Source organism: Nomascus leucogenys, chromosome 3, assembly GCF_006542625.1.
Source record: "Nomascus leucogenys isolate Asia chromosome 3, Asia_NLE_v1, whole genome shotgun sequence".
NCBI lineage: Eukaryota > Metazoa > Chordata > Mammalia > Primates > Hylobatidae > Nomascus > Nomascus leucogenys.
In genome coordinates this window covers 140,089,549-140,113,769 of record NC_044383.1, presented here as the reverse complement: position 1 = coordinate 140,113,769, position 24,221 = coordinate 140,089,549, and the positions used below count along the sequence as shown (strand labels likewise).

General features: G+C 38.9%; 1 protein-coding gene across 9 annotated transcripts in view; it reads right to left on the bottom strand.

The window, feature by feature from the left end:
* The window catches only part of OPRM1 (opioid receptor mu 1), a 241,527-nt gene that overhangs the window by 137,129 nt on the left and 80,177 nt on the right, over positions 1 to 24,221 (bottom strand). For 4 of the 9 annotated variants that reach the window (XM_003255912.4, XM_030809863.1, XM_003255906.3 and 1 more), the window contains exons 2-3: positions 20,154 to 20,506; positions 18,864 to 19,384 (exon numbers count right to left, since the gene is read on the bottom strand). In XM_003255912.4, coding sequence (XP_003255960.1) covers positions 18,864 to 19,384; positions 20,154 to 20,496 — 864 coding nt within the window. In that variant the 5' untranslated portion in view covers positions 20,497 to 20,506. Of the gene's footprint in view, positions 1 to 16,022; positions 16,132 to 16,819; positions 17,071 to 18,378; positions 18,528 to 18,863; positions 19,385 to 20,153; positions 20,507 to 22,535; positions 23,820 to 24,221 lie in introns of those variants that run through there. The other 5 variants (XM_003255911.3, XM_012506131.2, XM_003255909.4 and 2 more) reach the window with 5 other exon arrangements.

Genomic DNA, 24,221 nt, shown 5'->3' with positions numbered 1-24,221 from the left:
TCTCTCTCATACACACAGACACACACACAGACACACACACACACATGCCATCTTTTTAAGCCATTTGATGCTTTACCTTTAAATATTTCAGTACATGTTTTCTAAGAATAAAGAATAGGTTAGGTCATTCTCACTTTAGGGATAGGCAGTCCGTCATGGCCAGGAGTGTCCCTGCACACCCTTGCTGACCCTGACAAATTGCAAGGTCTAACTGTCCTCTGACTCTGATCATTTCTGTAGCTGTTCACACAGGCAATTAAGAAGGCACAGGCCACCACAGCACTGACCATGATGTGGCTGCTTGCTCGTAGGGGAGGTTTGTTTATTGCTCCCCCAGGTGCTGAGACTTAAGCTCTGGGTTCCTCAACTGTGATACGACCCACTGTGTGTGTGTACTGCAGTCTGGTCCCATCGTATTGCCTTGTGGGATTTGGGAGCAGGGGAACTGGCACTATTACGCTAAAGCTTCTGCTGTTTGCTGTGCTTTGAGTAGTCAATTGCCTGAGTCTTTTGTCTAATTTCGGCACCTATAGGGCTGTGGCAAAGCAACCTACTTGCTTGCTTAGTCATCTCTTTTGGAATTCTGTTATTCTTGCCATCTTCTAAGAGGTTGAAATTCTTCTCAAAGTGGCACAAAGTGCAGGGTGCCAAGACAGACAACAACTTTTTGGAAGAATAAAAAGGCAAGAACTCATAAGCTGGGTTCAGGGACATTTGTGAACTCCCTGGGTCTGGTAGCAAATATTCTGGCCCAAATGGTGCAGAAGGTGGGCAGCGAGTGGTCCACGTCTGTCCTACCTGTTGATGAACAAGAGTTGGGTCAATAGATGGAGGTTGAAAGGTGAGGGATAAAATCCAACAAGCTGCCATGGTTTCTGTTTGCTCGTCTATGGGGTAGAGGACAGAGAGAACATTCCGGTCTCCATTAGGGAGGAAAGCACAACAGTGTCAAGTTGTAAGTTACAAATGTGTACACCTGAAGGGCAATGTATTCCCACAGAGAGTACCAAGATGCAGACCCATGGGGAGAGAGAAAGGAAAGAAGTCCAGGGGTGCTTTGATCAGCAGACAGAGAGGCTGTTCGACACTTGGCTGCTGCATTGGTGTAGCGAAGGAGTAAGAAAGGTTATGCGTTAGAGCATGCAGAACCAAGGCTGTCTCATGTGGGACCTTATATTTTAAAACACTGTGCAAATTATGTCATTGAGATAGAATCATGTCCCACAATAAGGTTTGCTACCCTGGATTTCTGTTTTAGTGACTACATTATGGTAAATCCAAGACGATTTTTCTTTTCTTTTCTTTTCTTTTTTTTCTTTTTTTTTTGAGGCAGAGTCTCGTTCTGTCACCCAAGCTAGAGTGTAGTGGCACGGTCTTGCCTGACTGCAACCTCCACCTCCCAGATTCAAGCAATTCTTATGCCTCAGCCTCCTGAGTAGCTGGAATTATAGGCATGTGCCACCATGCCCAGCTAATTTTTGTGCTTTTAGGAGAGATGAGGTTTCTCATGTTGGCCAGGCTGGTCTCTACCTCAAGTGATCTACCTGCCTCGGCCTTCAAAAGTGGTGGGATTACAGGCATGAGGCACCATGCCCAACCGAAGAAGATTTTCTTAAGTCAGTAAAATCTCATGAAACCCCATGGAGGAAGCTATTTAAAGCCTGAGGGCTGAAGCTGCCCTAGGCTTGTTCTGTCCTGGACAGAATGACAGCTTTGATGATGAACCCTCACCCAGAGCACGACCAATGCATTTTTAAGATTGCGTTTCTCCCTCCAAGGTTGAGGACTCCATTACTTTTCTTGCCAGGAGATCCTGTACTGGCAGCTGTGCTGATTTAGGGCCCCTAGATGTCCAGGATAAAAACACTACTCCCTAAACCAGGTAAGGTCTCTGCAATCCAAAACAAAGCCCAGGATGGGAAAAACCAAGCCCCTCCAAAGGGACCTGATCATAAGGCAATGTGGGCATGCCCACTAAACAGGAGCTCCCAAAGAAGGGAATGATCGGATGATCCCCAAAGAAACTGAGTCCAGATATCCAGCGACGGTGGGCCCTAGGGAGGCAGTTAGTTGTTTACACAGATGAAACTCTACGTTCCTTTATAGAACCAGATTCCTTTGTGGAGATCAATCCTCCTCTAATGGAGGGGGAAGCCAGATTGCTGCCTCAGGGCAAATCACCCCCTCAGAACCTCTACTGTCTGACTTTAAACTTCTATATCCTGATTTAGACTCCTTTAAGGACAAGCTGTCTTCATTCCCAAGAGGAATCAGAGGCATTACACCTGATGGGGGGAACAATGGAGGTAGAGGAGAGAAGGAGGGGTCCAACTCTTATGTCTCTCTCTCTCTCTCTTTTTTCTTTTGAGGCAGAGCCTCACTCTGTCACCTAGGCTGGAGTGCAGTGGTACAATCTCCGCTCACTGCAACCTCCACCTCCCAGGCTCAAGCAATTCTCCCACCTCAGTCTCCCGAGTAGCTGGGACCACAGACATGCACCGCCACACCTGGTGAATTTTTGTATTTTTGGTAGAGACGGGGTTTCACCATGTTGCCCAGGCTGGTCTCGAACTCCTGAGCTTAAGCGATCTACCCACCTTAGCCTCCCAAAGTGCTGGGATTACAAGCTTGAGCCACTGCACCGCCTTATGTTTCTTTTTGATATCCATGCTCAAATGACTACTAGGTTCTCCTGAGGGACTGCACTAGGTTCTCTGAGGTCCTTCTCTTGTAAGGACCACACATTTAATTGCCCAGATTTGATACAAAAAAAATGGGAAAGGAAGTAACTGTATCCACTGGGCAGAGCTGTTTAGAGCCCTGTTATCTACTACTTTTGCGGCTCCTAGGGCTGAATGTGTAATTGGTATTGATAATTTACATTCTTGTTCTGTAAATGTTCATGATGTCCAAGAGAGATTTTTTTGATTGAAAGAGCCATTTGTAGAGAGGGATAGAAGGATGCATGCACAACTGATCACAACTTGGCTTTGGTTCTCTTCTAAGTTTTTTTTTTTTTTTAAATTAGAATTCTAGAAGGAGAAAAGGAAACCACAACCTTGACCAAGGACTTAAATACAATGGGACTAATGAAAAATGTAATATCTCAATGTAACAGCCTTGTATGGCCAGTGAAAAAAAACTAATGGGAATCTGGAGGCTTGTGTTAGATCATGCCAACTGAATTTAGTTGGTATTATAGTCCTGGCTGTTACAGACATTGTGACTGTAAATGAGTCAATTCCCTCTGATAGCACCTGGTGTGCCATTTTGGATTTTGGCCACGTATTTTTCTCAATCCCTTTTGCACCCAAAGATTAAGACCCCTTCCCTGGCTGACCCTCTAAAACATGTTTACTAGGCTGTTGCAGTACTACTTGAATTTCCCTGTTATTTATCACCAGTAGGTTGGTCAAAACACAGGACAAGACTCTCTCTCTTTCTCTCTCTCTCTTTTTTTTTTATTGCAGAGAAATTGGGCTTACTATATTGATGACATTCTATTGAAAGGCCTCAATAAAATTAGCCGATGCTAAATCACATGAAGGCCCAGAAAGGCTCTTAATTCTGATAAGATACAGTACCAGCCACCCAAGTCAAAATCTCCAAAATGATGCTGACTAAGACTCAAAAGTTGATCCTAGACAGTAAAGAAAATATTGTTTGCTCTATGGCTCGCCTAAGAGAAAGGAAGCCTGGCACTTAATTGGAGTATTTAGATCTTAGAGGGGACCTAAGCTGCAGGTGACACTTGGGTCAGTGTAGCAGGTTGTTGCAGCAGACCACCCAGGGGGCCCTTTTCAACTCCAGGCTTCTGGAAAGGGAAACAGTCTCCACCTGGAGGCACCCCTTGGCATTCTGGACTCACTGCTTCCCTGGCACCACTCCCCACTTCACTGGGGAAAGAACACCTTAGACCCTGGAGGTGCTCAGAGGAGGGAATAATGAATGCTCTTTTTGTCTCTGAATCCCAGCCTCTCACTTGGCAAAATAATCGCATGGTCCATCAGAGACAAACAGCAGCTCTGATTGCCAACCCGTAACACTGCTGGATTTATCAGCTGGATTTATCATCCTCATCCATGTGCTGTGGGATCAGAAAATCTCCTGCTGGCCTGCTTGGTCCAGAATTATTCTACTGTGCCTGGTGTATCAAAGTCAGCTCCCCAAAATGAATCACTCTTTCTACCTGCACAATCACTCAGACAGCTCATACTGATTCATGTGCTTCTCCTGACACTGAGTGCCCTTGAGTCATGCTATGTAGGGCTGTCCAGGTGACAACTACTTGGCGACCCTGCCCATAGAGCTTAACCAAACCAAGGTCATGGTGATCCAAATCAAGTTATATGTTCATATGTGGGAGAGAGTGACCCAGAGGATATCCATCCACTGGAGCATGTGGGGGTTGCTTTTTGGTTCATCTCTGAGTCCTTGCAATAATTGGCAATGGCACCACTCTTTGGATTTCATTTCCTTTGTTAGTCCCCTAGGTAAAGAGGGCTGTCCTGCCTGAGGGATACATGGTTCTGTTCCCCAGCATCAGAGTCTACATTTTAGAGACAGGCCAGGAAACTATTCTTAAGTTTAGCTACCCTAGCCAATGAGATGGAACAAACCATAGAAGATCAGCAGGTCAGTCTTAGCTCCCTGATTGTAAAAGGGTCATTGATTGGCCTTAGACTACAGTCTGGCTGAATGGGGGAGAATTTGTATGGTTGCCAACTGTTCCTGTTGTGTTTGGATTAATATCCACGGTATGGTGGAGCAATCCATGCATACCATAAGAAAGGAAGGTAGGTGCTTATCTGAAATTCGACCTATTAGTCTTCTCTGTGATTTATTTAACTGGGTCTGGGATCCTGGAGTGCATGGTGGAGGTCAATACTGCAGACTGACCTCATCCTGTGGATGGGATTCTGTTGACAATAGCCCTAATCCAGTACTGACTGAAATAAGTGGAAACAGATTTGGTCCTAGTCCTTGTCAATATGTCTAATTCAAGTTGCTGATGGGGTGGCATAATCGTATAAAAATTTAAGTTCAGCCAAGAATATGCTAGGCTGAACATGGAATTATTGGGAGAGGCAGTCCACTGAATAACCCTGCCCATTCTTACTGACTGAGCTGAACTACAAGATCTAATCATCTTCTCACCCTGATTTGTTTCTACAGCTAGTCATAGTCAATTAACAACCTTTACTGACTGACCACATGAGGACCACAGCATTTTGAGACTCTGGCTCCTGGGGAAGGAGTATTGATTTGTTTACTGCTTGCTACAAAAGACACTGAGCCCATATCTCTGAACTCCTCAGCTGCTGTGCAACTCATTGTATGTGTAGCAGCAATTTGGGTTCGTTGTGTCACATCATGAGACATAAAGGCAAAGGAACTGGCGTTAGCATGCTGATACTTATGCTGTTTACTGTGCTGTAATAAGTGGTTTTCTCTGGTCCACTGAGTCACACTGTCTATTTCTAGCACCCATAGAATTGTGACAAGCCAGCCTACTTGCTTGCTTAGATATCTCCTTTGCAGTTTTGGAACTCCCTACCATTTTCTAAAGTTGGGTTTCTTTTCTGATGATAACCACAGTACGGTTGGTAGATTTGACATTTGACATTAGATACGATACTTAGACACATATGTTAGATACATAGATATAACACCATTCTCTGCTATCGGTTTTCTATTTTTGTCAACATTTTTTTAAACTATAGTTTTTGGCTGGGCGCGGTGGCTCAAGCCTGTAATCCCAGCACTTTGGGAGGCTGAGGCGGGCGGATCACAAGGTCAGGAGATCGAGACCATCCTGGCTAACACGGTGAAACCCTGTTTCTACTAAAAATACAAAAAAAGTAGCCGATTAGCCGGGCATGGTGGCAGGCGCCTGTAGTCCCAGCTACTCGAGAGGCTGAGTAGCATGAACCCGGGAGGCGGAGCTTGTAGCGAGCCGAGATGGCGCCACTGCACTCCAGCCTGGGCGATAGAGGAGACTCAGTCTCAAAATAAATAAATAAATAAATAAAAATAAACTATGGTTTTTCCAGGAAGTCAACTAGCAAATACCCTTGGGCTATTTTTGGTCCTATTTAAAAAAAATAAATGTTTGAAAAGCTTTTAAGGTTCAAACTGAAGCTGATTTAAGGCATTTTTAATCTTTATCCACACAAAGATTGGTGTGTATTTCCTGCACTTTTGGAACGAAAGAAAATTGGAGAGATTATCTTTTCAACTTTGTCAATCTATGGAAGCAAACATAACCTTGAGAGGTGAAGTGGTGTGCCCAGGTGCATTGGAGGAGGAAAGCTGGTTTAATATTTTTATTTTGCGGCCACTCTCCTCCACCTCCATTTTTTCTTTTCTCTTTGTGATGCCATTCAAAGTTACAATTGAAGGCAATAACAGGCTTGGGTACTTTTGAAGACCATCAGAGTTTGAGCCAGTAATGGGCTTCAAAATCTCATTTATTACAGAAACCATAAAAACAGAGCCATACGACCTCTGGTCGTCCTCACTGCTACACTCCCACCAACACCATGACAATTTACAAATGCCATGGAAACATCAGGAAGTTACCCTATATGGGCTAAAAAGGGGAGGCATGAATAATCCACCCCTTGTTGAGCATATCATCAAGAAATAACCGTAAAAATGGGCCACCAGAAGCCCTCAGGGCTGCTCTGTCTATGGAGTAGCTATTCTTTTATTTCTTTACTTTCTTAATAAACTGGCTTTCACTTTGAAAAAAGAAGTTTATAAATCTACCTCACTGTACTATTATCTAGATCATAATTAAACATGGTATAGTATTACAGAAATTAGTAAGAGCTTGTCAAATCTATTGTTAGAAACACAACTGGTATAGGGTTTACCTAATTTCCGGGTCCAGTAATGTTCTAAGAAAATAAAATTTATTTTGCCATAACTAATAATAACTTGCTCTTAGAGGTTACTTGCTTTCTTTCTAAGTACTTTCAAAATACATTTTAATGATTTATTCCAGGTTCTAAAAACAATCTGTACAAAGCTAAATATTCTGCGGTTTTCAATTGCTACAATATTCCCATTAAACTTGGGATTCTATTTCTTTACCCTCGTTTTCCAGGAGTCCTTCCATTCTTGTTTGCTTTCGAGATTATGATTTGTGTTTCATTGTAGTTTGTTCACGACTCCTCTTAATGTTTTAATATTGCTGTGAGATTTGACCTCATTCGGAACCTCCTGGGGTTCTCTAACAATATCTTCATCTTTATTGGCCTTTAATTTTTTTCTTAATAGTGTCTCAAGCTGAAGGTCATTTTTTTTCTAAAAGAAGCTTGAAGTAATATAAGGGTTGAAGAATTGTGCCTTTCTCTTGTCTTCCAAGAATATGGAGTCATTATTTTTGTTTGTTTGTTTTTTGCAACTGGTTAGTGGTGTAGAAGAAAGCTTTCCTTAGAGAAATTTTCAGAGGAGGATCAGACTAAAGTCAGGACACCTGGGGCTTGGTTCCAATTTTCTCAAGCATTGCTTTACAAACATCACAACTAATTTGGACCTTAATGTTTCTTCAGCTGTTGAACAAAATTAAACAGGTTAGATCAGTGGTTCTTGACTGATTTCTGCTGCCTGCTTCCACTCCAGGATACATTTGGCAATATCTGGCGGCATTTTGGTGTCACAGTGGGAGATGGGTGGGTGCTACTGGCATTTAGTGTGTTGAGACAAAGGATGCTGCTGAACATCTTAACAGTGCCCACAATGTCACTAGCGCCAAGGTTGAGAAGGCTTGGGTTAGTCCACTTTATGATCTCTTTTGGTACATTATTTCATTCTTTTTAAATGTTATTTACAAGAGATGAAATTCAATTTTGAGGGAAAAGGAAAAGAAGAAGATGAAAATAGTAAAGCCTCACTGGATGGCTTAGAGTAATAATATTAGCCAGTTGCCTGACATTTTGGATGGATAATCATACATCATGCTTACATCAAAGCTAAGTGGTAGTTACTACAGTTATTACCTTTCTTACAGATGAGGAAATGCAAGCAGAGAGTGTTAGAAACTTGCCCAAGAACATTCAGCTCATCAGTAGTATGATCTGGGGCCATTTACATTTTTAGGATTTTGGCTATCCTAGGATTTGGGGAGGCTGAGGCAGGTGGAGCACTTCAGCCCAGGAGTTTAAGACCAGGCTGGCAGCACGGCAAAACCCTGTCTCTACAAAAAGTACAAAAAATTAGCATGGTGTGGTGGCGTGTGCCCATAGTTTTAGCTACTCAGGAGGCTGAGGTGGGAGGATCGCTGGAGCTCGGGAAGTAGAGGCTGCAGGGAGCTGAGCTGGTGCCACGGCACTCCAGCTTGGACAGCAGAGCTAAATCCTGTCTCCAAAAAAATAAAATAAATAAATTTTTAGGGTTTTATCTTGCATCTGCTGTTCTTATCTAATTGTAATGTTTCCCCTTAACCTGAAGAAAACTTTAAAATTAAATTTACATATGTTTATTTAAAAATATAATTATCTGACTTTTTATTTACACAAATTTTCTTAAACTGTATTTGAAAACTAGGTGTTTGGAAAGATTTCACTATCATCTTTTACATTTAGTAAGAAAAAAGGTATACAACAAAAAATACATTTCTGGCCTTCAATTTCTCCATTTATAGGAAAAGGATGTTTGGATAAGATAATCCGCAGTGTTCTTTTTCAGTTCCAGTGTTCGAAGAACTGTGAATATTTTGCATCTGCTTGACAAATCCAGTTACATTATTGAGATTTAGATGTTGATATTTACTATACTATAGCCATTTGCAAATCTATTTGTCATATTGAACTTCTGAAGCAATCAGAAAGAAATTCAGTTATAGCATACACAAGTCACACTGCAAGCCTTAGTTGAAGCATTTAAAAATTCTATGAGAGAATTGTTCCTCCCATTTCCCTTCTACTTCCAAAGAGTAGCTCAAGGAGAGCGTTTTTAAAAGTTGATGGTTTGAATTTGAATGAGCCCATATTTAATGATACTTCAGGAATTTTGAATATAAGAACACCTTAGCTAATATAATAGAGAAGAAGGAAGAAGAGTAAGAGTGAGATATTCTTCTTAAGTTGACAGATTATGAAATGAGTTAAATAGTTGATTGTGTTGTCAAATGTACAGTAGTCATATCTCATCCCGCATCCACCTTTCACTGAATTTTCTGGTTGTCAACGTTTTAAAAAATATTTTGCTATTTGTCGATTAAGTTATTCTTACTTCTTAATATCATCTTTCATAGAATTTGCTTTTCTATTACATCTTAAAGGAATCCATTTCATCATAATAAGAAATCATTTACTTTTTACACTCTAAGGAACTTAGGTATAGAAAACTTGAATTTTATATATGTGGGTATATATATTTATACATATAACATGTAAATATATATTAGGAATCTTGGATTATATACATATATTTATATTTATAAAATCCCCTAAACATATCTTTTTTAACCTTTATAAATATTTGATAATGTGACAAAAGTAGAAAGAACCTAGGTAGGGGTTGCTAGATTTTGTAGATTTCTAGTATTGTTGGGATTTCTGGTGTCTGTATGGAAAACAGAATAGTAGATGGTAGCTGATTTTACACAAAAAATGTGCTCTATACATTAGCTCTTTTTCCTTCGTTCTTTCCCTAGAAATGCTTCACTTTATATAGACAAATGGCTCACATTATTTTTCTATATATTCATTCTTAAACTGAGAGGGCCAATATTCAAAGTGTGATGAAATATTCAGCCTATATTTATTTGGTATCTGATAATGATATGGAGCCAATTTATCAGGCTATTTAGTTCTTTGCATGTGTTTCTAATATGTTCAGATGTTATAGAAAGACAACATGGTTAATTTCTTTTGATTCATACACAGTAAAGCAACAAGCACTACCTTAAATTCATACTTATCTCCCACCAGTTAGGGTTAATATTTATGGGTGTTTATTCCTTCAGCACACACCACTGGCAATGGGGATGACTGGGCTTGCATGGGCTCTGTGACTTTTTGATATATATTATGATATATATCATAATATGATAATATATAATATATTATGATATATATCATATATGATAATATATAATATATTATGATATATATCATATATGATAATATATAATATATTATGATATATATCATATATGATAATATATAATATATTATGATATATATCATAATATGATAATATATAATATATTATATATTATCATAATATGATATATATCATAATATATTATATATTATCATAATATAATATATAATATATTATATATTATCATAATATGATAATATATAATATGATATACATCATGATATGATAATATATAATATATTATGATATATATCATGATATGATAATATATAATATGATATATCACGATATAATATATAATATATTATGATATATCATGATATGATATATAATATGGTATATCATGATATGATATATAATATGATATATCATGATATGATATATATTTGATATATATTATGAAAACTTCATGTTTTTATGAAACTCTTCATGTTTATTATGAAAACTCTCCATGTTTTTAAAAACTGCGATTACAATTTAACATTTGAAATGAATCTTGTTTCTAGCCTCCCCTACTCACATCATATATATATGTGTGTATATATGTATATATGTGTATATATGTATATATGTGTGTATATATGTATATATGTGTATATACGTATATATGTGTGTATATATGTGTATATATGTGTATAATCTTTATTTAAGAGATTTTATTGCAGTAGAGTAGAAGTCATAGAACATATGATTTCCTTCCTCCCTCCCTCTCTCCCTTCTTCTCTCCCTCCCTCTCTCTCTTTCCTCTTTCTCCCATTCTCTCCTCCCTCTTTCTTTTTCTTTTCTCTTCTTTCTTTCTTTCTTTGTTTCTTTCTTTCTTTTCTTTTCTTTTCTTTTCTTTCTTTCTTTCCCTTCCTTCCTTCTTTCTTTCTTTCTTTCTTTCTTTTTCTTTTCTTTCCTTCCTTCCTCCCTCCCCTCCCCTCCCCTCCCCTCTGCTCCTCTCCTCTCCTCTCCTTTCCTGACTCTCATTCTGTTGCCCAGCCTGGAGTGCAGTGCCACAATCACAGCTCACTGCAGCCTCAACTTCCCAGGCTCAATCAATTCTCCCACCTTAGCCTCCTGATATCTAGAACTACAGGTGCATGCCACCGCGCCTGGCTTTTTTTTTTTTTTTTTTTTTTTTACTTTTTTGCAGAGATGACTTTCATCAGGTTGCCCGGGCTGGTCTTGAACTCCTGGGCTCAAGCAATTCACTGGCCTCGGCCTCCCAAAATGCTGAGATTACAGACGAGAGCCACTGCACCTGGCCTGGCTCTAATTTTTTTGCTTCATCATGAAAAGTTCGATTCATGTCAAACTCAGAAACTCTACTCTCAAAGGAAACAAATTCTGAGTGTGAAGGGAGAGGACTGATGAAATTGTGGCTTTGGATTCTTGATTTCCAGGGAAATAATAATTAGAAAAGGAAAATTATCAGTAAGACAAATTTTGTTCTACACCCCACAGAAATTTCTATTTCTTATAATGTCCTCTCCAAATTAATTTTGCCATTTTGTCAAATTTTAGCAATTTACAAATATTTATTTGCAACCTGCCAAAAGATATAGTGATCAGAATGACATCCAAAGGTTAACAGCTGGTTTGTGATAGGTCATATACATTCAAATATCCTTTCCTTTAGTGTGAAGGAGAAAATGCAAAAGCAAAAATAAATACTGTGAAACTGCATTTCAAAATCATAGAGGTAGAAGTAAAAATAAACGTGGTGTTGTTGAAAGTTAAAAGAGAAAAATATGCACCTTTTCATATTTAGCATCCAAAACTACATGAGGTAGAAAATAAAGATTGACATGTTCCAGAACACTAAATCTCAGTGAGAGTATTTTTACAAAAAATGGCTATAAAATAGCAATTCACCACTTAAGTTTAACCAAATAAGATGGCATCTCATTTTGTTAGTGTTGAAAGGAAAAATATGTTGCTATGTTTTTCAGTTAGTTACATTAGTTAGAACAGTAAGCAGAAGAAGATACTGCACCATTTTAGTTAATCCAATCTTTAAAACTAAATTTCCCTAAATTTCTCAGATCTGAGACCATGCTGAGAAGAGTGAAAAATAGACTGGAATATATCAGGGCACATTGATTAAAAGCCTGGGTTATAAGATGGAATTTAACTGGAGTCAATAGTTAGCCACTAATTAAATTTTTTTTTTAATTTTTAAAAAAATTTTATAAATTTAGTAGAGACAAGGTCTTGCTATGTTGGCCAGGTTGGTCTTGAACACTTGGCCTCAAACAATCCTCCTGCCTTGGCCTCCCAAAGTGCTAGGATAACAGGCGTGAGCCACTGCACCCGACCCTCAGCCACTACTTTTTAACTATAACCTTGGGCAAGTTACTTCCTAAAACATTAGTTTCCTCAACTATAGAGTAGAGGTTACAATCCATATCTAATATGATTAAATAAGATATCCCATCCCAGACACAAAATGGTCAATATATGTTATTATGAATAGTCTAAAAGCCAAATTTTTCTAGGGATAAACACATTTTTAACTAAACAACATTTTCTCTCACATATCACAATAATTTATAGAAACACATACTAATTTCTTCTGCTATGTATGAAATATTAATTTTAAACCTACATTTACTCTAATTCCATACATGCAAAAAGAGACACGCCTATATCACGCGCACACACACACACACACACAGAACCATTTTCTTTTTAAACTATAGAACTGAAAGAATAGCCATTTTGATTTCATTTACAAAATAAGCATTAATATTGTCCACTGCTATAATTTTGTGAGCTATTCTTATTTGAGTTTTTTTTCCCATTGAATTGAAACAATTTCTTTCCCAAATTAACTCTCCACAGATGTCTTGTAAAAAAAAACTGAGATCAACTTTTGGGAGTGATGTAGTTTGTTTTAAAAGTAGGCTTCTGCTTTTAGTTTAGCTGGGGATAATATAGTTCACAGTTAAACCAAATACAGAGCATCTCCTAACTTCTTGACCCGCTATTTTGATTAAAATGTCAAGAAAGTGCTTTAATAATAGTAATTAGAGGGTTTAGGACTGGACTTGCCATATTAATGGAAAGGAATTAGCAGGACATGCCACGACGTTCACTTTATCACTATTATATTACTTTTTCCTATAAGACCCACAGGTAGATATGTCAGAATATTAAGGCTTTTTCCAAGGATAATTACATTATTTCACAAAACACATAACTCACTTGGTGAAAACATTCATGTCAATCAGCTTGACTGAAATGGCTAGGCAGGTTAGACAAAACAGCAAATTTGCTACTTTAGAGATGAAGGTACAGTTTAAATAAGAGATTTCAGTTTATTGCTTTATTTGAAAGGCAGATTCTTGGATCCTCACATAATGAACTATAATTTATTAGAGCAGTTCTTAAGAACTTACATTTTCTGGAGCTCGTAGTAAATTTTGAGAATCTGGCTGAGACCGTGTGATAATAATGGAGTGCAAAGTAGCATTGTGTAGGAAAGCAGAGAAAAGCCGTGGGGTAATATTCGAAGCCCTGGGTGCTTGTCTGGATTCTGCCTCTTCCTGGCTGTTTGATATTATATAATGATTTAACTTCCCTGAGCATTTATTTTCTCACATTTACCCATCAGAGTTGTTATAGGAAGCAGATGTGATAATGCCCATAAAAGCACTTTTGAATCTGTACAGTGCCATATAAATGTAAGGCAGCATTATTATTATGGTGGTCGTTAGTACTAGCCTGGTGCAAAAATAATTGCAGTTTTTGCCATTGAAAGTAATGGCAAAAAATGCAATTGCTTTTGCACCAAACTCTACCATTTCAGTGATAATTCAGCTGATCTAACAGTGTTGCTTTTTTCCCCATATAATGCTAAACGTTTTCAATAATCACCTGTATGTTAAGATATAAAATGCATTAGAGGCCAGGCACAGGGGCTCACGTCTGGAATCTCAGCATTTTGGGAGGCTGAGGTGGGCGGATCACTTGAGGTCAAGAGTTTGAGGCCAGCCTGATTAACAAGGTGAAACCCCATCTCCACTAAAAATAATACAAAAATTAGCTGGGTGTGGTGGTGCATGCCTGTAATCCCAGCTACTGGGGAGGCTGAGGCAGGAGAATCGTTTGAACCAGGAGGAAGAGGTTGCAGTGAGCCGAGATCACACGACTGCCCTCCAGCCTGGGCGACAGAGTAACTCCATCTCAAAATAAAAAACAAAAAACAAACAAACAACAACAACAACAAAAAGAAAATGCATTAGATAATATGATTCGGGTGGAAACCAAGTGGGCAAGGCAGGTTAGCAGTGGCCGACAGTTCAGGTTTGAGTTGAACCTGAAGTGATCGAAATAAACAAGGGAAGTGTTTGAAAGCAAAGTGGAGTTCAATAGGACAACAGCAGTGTAGGGTGTGTGTGGAGAAATTAAATTGCACTGAGAGCAGATGGAAAATGAATGCCTACACCGTAGTCTACCTAATAAAGATCTAAAAGTCATAAAGACATCAAGCTGAACATAAATCAGGCACAGAGGCTACAGCTGGAGCAGTAGGCTGAGCCCAGGCATGCACAAAAAAACCACGAAACCATCTTTTTTGTTTTTTCATATTCAGCTAGGGAAAGATCTCTTTAGGGCACTGAATCTGGTCTCCTCATCAAAAGCACTCGTTAGAAATAAAATTAGAAAACAACCATGAATGTAACCGATTTTTTGAAAAGTATAAATAACATTGGATCAGTGTAATAAAGGTTGAGGAGGAGAAAAGGAAGAAGGCCTATTTTGAATATTTTCCCATTACTGACGGTAAGAGGGTTAGGGTACATAGTCATTTAGGTTGTTCGTCAGTTGCATGATGAAGGGGTCATGCCTGCCACATCTCCTGAAATATCCTCAGCCCTCTCATCATTTATTCAACAGACATGAATCTGTCCAATGCTTTGGATGTTTTGGAAGTACTTTCTTTCTTTTTTTTTTTTTTTTTTTTTTGAGATGGAGTTTCGTTCTTGTTGCCCATGCTGGAGTGCAATGGCGCGATCTGGGCTCATTGCAACCTCTGCCTCCCGGGTTCAAGCGACTCTCCTGTCTCAGCCTCCCAAATAGCTGGGATTACAGGTATGTGCCACCACACCTGGCTAATTTTGTATTTTTAGTAGAGACGGGGTTTCACCATGTTGGCCAGGCTGGTCTCAAACTCCTGAGCCCAGGTGATCCACCAGCCTTGGCCTCCCAAAGTGCTGGGATTACAGGCATGAGCTACTGTGCCTGGCCAAAAGTACTTTCTTTTTAATGTGCTAGACTCTGGCCTGGGAGAGCAAGACAGACATGGCTCCTGTCCTCAGGAAGTAATGGCTTCCCTGTCTCATGTAGCATGTCCTTACTACGGATTGTTAGCAAAAGTGGTCATAATTATTCCCTCCCTATATCCCCATCCTTTTGCAGTGCGACTGCAGATCCTATCAGCAAGAGATGGAGTCTAATTTCTCACCCTTTGAATCTAGGTTGGCAGGATGACTTTATTTGACCTATAAAACCACGGAGTTGACCGTATGCCAGTTCTTGCTCTATGCCAAAACACGCTTTCCTCTTTTCTCTCTCTCTTTCTCTCTCTCGGAATCTGTGACCACTGTGAGAACAAGGCTGGGGTAACATGCTAGAGGGTAAGAGTCCACGTGGAGCTAGTCATTCTTGCTGAGGCCATGTAGATCGTTGGGCAGCTGCCCTCCGAGCGAGCCCAGCCAATACTGGAAGAACGGTCCAGCCAAGCCCAGCTCCAGTGGCTGTTCTACAGAATTGTAAACTAAATAAATGGTTGCTTCTAGTCACTACATTTTGGAATGATTTGTAATGTAGCAAAAGCTGACTGAGCAGCTCTTAACTGTGTAAGTATGACTCTAAGCTTATTTTGGGCACAGAATTTTCTCATTGGCTTATAAAATTACCTTGATAACTGCCAAATCGCCACTCCACTTTGCGCTGTATGGAAATTGCCTCAGTGGACAGTTGTCAGAATACAGACACCCTGGGAAGGTTTGATATTGGATCTCTGATCTGCAGAATATGAAGTTGACTAATGTGCTTGAAATGTGACATATAGAGTATAATATATTCCTCAAAGAAAGTACAAATACATAAGGCAGAACATAAACATCCACAACCAATATAAACTTCAAACAAGTAGTTGAAAAGTTAAATGCAAATCCTATTAGCTTTGTTTTCCAACATGATGGGTCATGATGTGAAACGATGACCAAAACCTGTTTGTCACATTCTGGATTTGTACAACTAATTTAACAGGTCCTATAGACACAGCCATCAAGTCTCCAATTTCTCCTTCAAGTCATTTTATTATGTTGATATATTATTGAAACTATCACTAGCAGCTTATGTATTGTTCCAGTTGTCTGGTTGTAACTGCTTTAATTCTAATGATGACACATGAATGGAGATGAGTGAAAGGGAGCTTTGATTTATCTTAATTTTTAAATATGTCAGAGCATCTTTCCCTCTTTTCCTGGCAGCCTCTCTTCTGTGTCCAGTTCTCTCAGTTGGGCATTTTGGGACAGCAGCCAATTCCAGGGCTAATGTGTTTCTGCTGTTATCTTACACTGATGCTGCTTCATAGAGGCAGCGATGAAGATAAGGCATAATTGGATATGTTTTTAAAGAAAACCTTTTAGTTACTTGGAGCAGAACTCCTCCAATTAGCTTCTTTTCTCTTCTATCTGGCTGTACAATAGCCATACTGATGTGAAAATGCTGAATTTGGAAGGGAGTCAAGGGCAGTGTCAGGCAAGTGAAGAATAATCATGCTTAACTCAGGAGAAATGCTCCACCAGACGGGCTGGGAGCTGTATTTCCACGAAGGCAGGATGAGTGAAGGATAGCTGGGAGGTCATATGTGATAAGAGGTCCTTGCAGTGGTCCAGGGTACACTACCAAGCAGCCATGCTCTAGAGCCCAGCAAGACAGGGAAGGTACAGGTGGGCACTAAAGGAGAAAGACTCAGTACTTTATAATGGCCATTATTTTACTCCAATGGAAATATTTTACTTCAAAGCAAAATATTTTACCCTTAGCTGAGGACTAGGCATTTTAAGCTGCAATCTTTAACATGTTATCCCCAGGTTGGTGAAAATCTATTTAAATCCCTGCCCTTTTAAAGTTACTTACAAGATTCTAGCAGCCACTGAATAGGAGAGCTGCTTAGCATTAGGTTGGTGCAAAAGTAATCGCTGTTTTTGCAATTACTTTTTAAAAGTAGCTCCTAGTAAAGGGAGCAGGTTTAGCAGTCTTGATGTGGAAAAAAACGTAGAGAAAAGAAGCAGAGTCAAAACCATTTCTTTCTGGCATTCGTTTCTGAAATGGAATTAGAAGTGAGACATAATAAGTTAATTTCCCTTTGGCTGGAAGTGGGTCTGCCATCATTACCTCATGCTCTCTAGGGGGTGTGAGTTCGTGTGTTCCTTTGAGTATCACTGAATACTGGCGTATGAGGATTAATGTCGCCCATGACGGATGTATCTGGGCCATATTACATTAGTCCTTGGTCAATTAGAAAGGTTGAGCCTGGGCTGGGCTGGATGGCAGAGTGGGGTAAAGAGGGGACAGTGAGAGACAGGGTGTGGTCAAGAGACAGCAGGAGGAAGCCGCTGCGCCTCCCCTAGCTCCTCAATCATGTGACTTGCTATTCATTTCTCTGGAGCCATCTGTCCTCACAGTCCTGACGCCTGACTCTAGGAACTTTAGCCAAGATTCTGACTCCAGCCTTTACTTCATAGGAAGTTTGAATTTGAATTCACTGTTAACAAAATTATACAGGCTGTGATTTTTGGATGCTGGCATCATTATTTAAAATTTACTTACTTAGATTAATATTAAAAATTAAGCCATGTATTTGATTGATTTTATAGATCAGAGGTCAAATTTAGCCAACCAGTGGCTTAACCAAGTAATATTAACTTGGAGACAGCCTTTTCTTTTTCCTCCTTGTTGATTTCCCATATGATTATAATATTGTGTGTAAGTCTTGAATTTTCTGTGTAGGTCTTCATTTGTACTCCTCTGGGCACAGAAATACACCTTCCAAAAGCTAGTCGCTATTCACCCTATTATCTCCAACAAGCACGAGGTCTGTTAAAAGTTGCTTAATCTAATAAATTTATTAGATTAATATTCACATATTAATAATATATTATTCAGTCTAATATGTTTGATATTTGTGCTAGAGTTCAGGTAGCAAACCAATAGCTCAAGAAAAGTTAGGGATGGTCATTTTTAAATTTTTTCTCCTTTTCCATGATGCTAATTTTCTGTGAATATCTTGCATCCATGACCACAGTGGGCAAGGCACTGACCCTCTCTCTTTAATCACAGAACCAGAGCAAGACTGGCTTTTGAGAAATAAGAGGGATATTGCAGTGACATCTATGAATTATATAATAATTCTGGGGAAAATGAAAAGGATTCTAGATCAGAATTACTTCTACAATGTGCTAAAGTCATAAATTTTGCATAGAAGTAAAGGCCATAAAAATAGTTATTTTGAATAGTTTCGCGGATTTCTCATTGGTGTATCTTTATACCTAAATGAATATGTACAGTCAAATATAAAGAACACAGTTTATATAACAAACCTCTTCTCTAACACTAGAACCACAATTTGCTTCCCCTCTTCCCTCCATTCTCATCCTCTATAATGGATTAAACTCCTAGTTTGGCACAAAGCCTTATAATTTTTATGCCATCCCCAGTGGATACACCTAATTCTAGAGACTGCGTACCTGATGATTAGTTCTATCCACTGTATTGGCCGTGGAGGGGTGGTCTCTAGTGTTCTGACGAATTCGAGTGGAGTTTTGTTGCTCAATGTTGGAAGAGGTTGGGATACAGAACTCTCTGAAGCATCGTTTGAAGTTTTCATCCAGAAATGCGTAAAGGACTGGATTGAGGCAGCTGTTTGTGTAACCTAGAGCAATGCAGAAGTGCCAAGAAACAGTCTGGAACGTAGTTTCTGGGATTGTAACCAAGGCTTTAATGATGACATAAATGTGAATGGGAGTCCAGCAGACGATGAACACAGCCACCACCACCAGCACCATCCTGGTGATCCTTCGAAGATTCCTGTCCTTTTCTTTGGAGCCAGAGAGCATGCGGACACTTTTGAGGCGCAAGATCATCAGTCCATAGCACACGGTAATGATGAGCACAGGCATGATGAAGGCGAAGATGAAAACACAGATCTTCAGCAGGTTTTCCCAGTACCAGGTTGGATGAGAGAATGTTAGTGTACAATCTATGGAACCTAGAAGAAAGGAATTTAAAGGAAAAATCAGCAGCAACATTTAATTATGTCATAAGGTGTTAATCTGCCATTTTGCTCATTCATTTTTAGCCTTGACCAGAGCTAACTGAAGGCTATGAAGAAATCGTGTAAGAAACTCAGTTGTTTGTTACTTTTCAAAGAAAGTTTTACTTCTAATTTTTTTTTTTCTAAATTTCCCATTTTGCAATCCACTTTGATCACATTAAGCTTTCATTCAGGGAACAAAAATGAACCTCTCAACATGAGCTAGATCCTCCATGAGGTCTATATTGATATAAAAAATGTAATAATTGTCCACAGTCTCTAGGTGGCTCCAGATAATGGATGTTTTCACTTCATTTTTTGATGGATTGTTCAATATTCTGATGTTAGGTGTAGAAAGATAAGTTTGCCATGTAGTCAGCCACTTGAAAATTTTAAACAAGCCTCAGTGTAATACTCTTTGGGTTTAAGCTCCAATTACACTTGGGAGAGCTATGTTCTAATTTACACACCATTTTTATGAAGTAAATACAGAATAATCAGAAATAAATAGATTGTATTCTCTTTAAAGGGTTTAATAGGCATAAATTATGAGGAAAATTCCTATTTTTAAGTATTCAAAGGCATTTTTTTTTACTAGAAAGAATAATTAAAATTACAATTTGACTAAGACAATGAGGCACTCCATAAATACTACTTTGCTTATGACATCACCAACATATCAGGCTGTGAACCCTCCATCCCTCAGGCTGGTAACATCACTCACCATGCCTGTATTTTGTTGTAGCCATGAACATTACAGGAAGACCAATGGCTGAAGAGAGGATCCAGTTGCAGACATTGATAATTTTGGCATTTCGGGGAGTACGGAAATCTAAGGCCTTGACAGGGTGGCAGACTGCAATGTATCGATCAACACTCATGGTGCAGAGGGTGAATATGCTGGTGAACATATTATAGTAATCTATGGAGATCACTATCTTGCAAAGGATGGTTCCAAATGGCCATGTTCCCATTAGGTAATTCACACTCTGGAAGGGCAGGGTACTGGTGGCTAAGGCATCTGCCAGAGCAAGGTTGAAAATGTAGATGTTGGTGGCAGTCTTCATTTTGGTGTATCTAGGAGATACAGGAAGAAGAGTGAGAGTCAGTAAAAGACACTAATGTAAAATATAGGTAAGCTTCCAACAATAAATTTGCATGAATTAGTAGAAAGCTTTTTTGAGATTAGATATAGAATTGTTTTCCAGTATTAGCTTGGCTATTTACAATGATGTCAATGATGTGCCTATTGGCTAAATAGCTGCAATAATAGCAACAATGCTGCTTTGTTGAGTTTCTTTCTTTTTTTTTTTCTGATAGGATCTTGCCCTGTTACCCAGGCTGGAGTGTGATGGTATGAACAGAGCTCACTACAGCTTCAACCTCCTGGGCTCAAGAGATCCTCTTGCCTCAGCTCCTGAGTAGCTGGGATCACAGGTGCATGCCACCATACCCTGTTAATTTTAAAAAACTTTTGTAGGGACAGGGTCTTGACATGTTGCTCAGGGTGGTCTTGAACTCTTGGGCTCAAGCAATCCTTCCTCCTTGGCCTCCCAAAGTGTTTGTGTTGCAGGCATGAGCCACCACACACAGTGAGGGTTTTTGTTTTTATTTTGTAATGTGTCAGTCATTGTGATAGGTCTAATAGAAAGAGGAAGATTCCAGTCAAGTAGTAGGGGCAGAGACTGGACAGTAATTCTAAATATAAAAGAGAAAATTTTAGCTATATAAATAGAGTTAAAATTATCAAGAACTATAATTGTGCAAGTGTCTATAGGTATGTACACAAACACATGCACATGCAAACACAGGTGATTATGGGGCACAGAGATGAGGCATCTCACAGAGCATAAGGCAAAGGGAATAGTAGGAGTTAGATGTGGAAGGCATCCTGGAAGTGCAAGTTTAATCTCAAAGTACAAGTAGGATGACTGAGTTAGACACTTGGCGGGAGCAGGTCACTCTAGACAGAGAGGTAACAGAGAGAACCCCAACAAAGATGTAGAGTTGGAATGGCCTGATGTGTGTATTAAGCACATTCTACCAGGGAATGGCAAGGGATCTGACTGGGGAAGAAGAGAGGCCAGTACGTGAAGAACTTGTCTGCCATGGTAAGATTAGACTCTATCCAATCCATGATGAGGAACCCAAGTGTGTTTGCTTTGTTTTTATTTTTTAATGCTTTATTGAGGTGGAATTGACCTATAATAAATAACACATAATTAAAGTGTACAATTTGATAAGCTTTGACACATGTGTACACCTGTGAAACCACCACCAGAATTAAGAGCAGAGATTGGCAAACTATGGTGTGGAGACCCAATTGGGCCACTGCCTGTTTTTATAAATAGTTTTATTGGAACACAGATACACCTATTTAAAAACCCATAAGTGTTTTGATGCTACAATGGCAGAGTTCAATAATTGCAACAGAGATCAGATGACATGCAAAGCCTAAGTTATTTACTATCTTGCACTTTACAGAAAAAAATGTCAACCCTTGATGAAGATAATGACATCAATTGCTCCCAAAAGTGTCTTTGTGTAGCTCTTTAATCTTTCCTTTTTGCCCCTCCCTGTCCTCATATCCCACCCTCACTATTCCTTAGGCAATTGCTGATCTTGGTTTGTTTTCTGCTCTTATAGATTAGTTTGCATTTCCTAGAAGACGCAAATAGAATCATTCAGTATGTACTCTTCTTTTTGTGCTGCTTCTTTCACTCAGTGTAATTATTTTGAGATTCATCCATGTTGTCGCGTATAACAAGAATTAATTCCTTTTTATTGACAAGTAGTATTACTTATCCATTCATCTGCTTTTTTAATCCATTAACCTATTAATGGGAACTGAGTTGCATACAACCTTTGGATGTTACAAATGAACTGTTATGAACATTCATGTGCAAGTCTTTATAGGAACATATGCTTTTCTTCCTCCTGGGTAAGTATCTAGGAGTGTTATATGTTTTCAAGGCCTGCAGAAATTAGAAATACAATAGTAGAATAGATAAGCAGGTACACTTGCAATAATACATTATATCTGATGGCAGAAGTATACCTTGTAAACATTGGACATCTTTTTTTTTAACATTCCACATATATTTACCTTAATTTAGTAATAGTACCTCAGTTTCACTCTGGGAACCATTCATTTCCCATTCTCAGTCCAGGTGCTTTGGGATAGGCTGTATTACCAGTCCAGGGCGTGAATTCAGACGTTCAGTGATTGGGGCTATGGTGAATGGCAAGGATGGTCTCAAGTTCCAACCAGAGCCAGTGAGAGTTTATTTTGAGACTTATGGAGAAAGAGTGTATGAGTCTGAGAAGATGCATGGTATGTAGTTGCTGGAGGAGCTTGTCTGAAAATTGACCTAATCTGGAGGATGTGGATTTGAGAGCGTGAGAGAGAACCCCACACCTGAAGCCAGGCCCTCCTTGGGCTTCTGATTTACATGGTGCCATCAATTCCTTTTAAATGTTAGCTTGTGTTTACTGTTTTTCCGTCACACGAGGTTGAGTCTAACTCATTCAGCCCAAGACAGCTATTGGTTGGAGGCCCTTTGTTTAGGACTGAATTTAGTGTCCAGGAAAGTGTTTTGGTTTCAATAACATCAGGAAAGTGATTTCATAAATCTCCTCGGGGTCAATAGGACGGCTTTGTTACCGAAGCTTTAAAATTCTGATACCTGATCTGGTCTGCAATACTTGCAGAAGCTGCATTACTGCCAGAAAAGCTCCACATTTTCAGACTTGGGGGCTTTTTTTTTGGACTTACTTTGGAAGTTTTACTTTCTTAATGGATTTTAAAGAAAAAGAGCCATTTAACTTGAGGAGAGAACATAATTTGCTTTTAGTTTGGACTCTAAATATGGCAAATATAAAAAGGATAATGTAGACAAATACTCCAAAGTACAAAAACCAACAAAAAAGCAAAATTAAAACTGTGGTTTTAAGATTTAGAATAATTGACCTTGGTGCTCGAGAAGTTTAAACATTTTTTATTTTTTTTAATAAGCAGAAGTTTCTCCCCAAAAGCAGAAAATAACTTTTGCTAGATTCACTGTTGGTTATAGACCTGCGTGATCTAAAGACATGCTTCATTGCATTCGCCACTTTCCTACCCAACAGACCTTACATTTCGTGGCTTATCTTTAATGGTGTTTTATGTTAAGTAATTGGTTTCTTTACAGTCAGTTTTCTGACTCATCATACTTCCAACCTTTCCTTCAGGCTTATCTTAGCACTAAGTATTTCCAATATATGTTTATTTTAATTAAAAAAAATCATTTCCTTCTCCAGAGTGAGGTATTTGTGAAAAAAGAAAATTATGTCAGGGTTCAACATGGTGAAAGGAAACGTGTTTATGCATATGTTAATTAGCATGCTAGCCATTCCACAATGTGTATACATTTCAAAACATCATGGAGGTGTATATGGTAAATATATATAATTTTCTCTGTCAATTTACCAAATAAAAATAATAAGAAAAGTGAATATTTATAAAAATTCTTTCAATGGGCATTTTATAGGAATGATGCTGTTTAATTTTTCTCAATTTATTTAAACAGCCTTCCTCTAAAGATAGCCAGCATTCTTACCTCAGTTACTCATGCTTTGGATCACAGCAACATATAAAAGGGGGCTCAGCGATCTTCTAAATATGTGAAAGAAAATTATACAAAGCTAAAGGATTAAGAATTCCAATTGCCTCCAGCATATACCCAAAGGCTTTCATCTAAAGAGATGGTCTAAGCAGAAAACGAATAATGTGGGCTGGGCCTGGTGGCTCAAG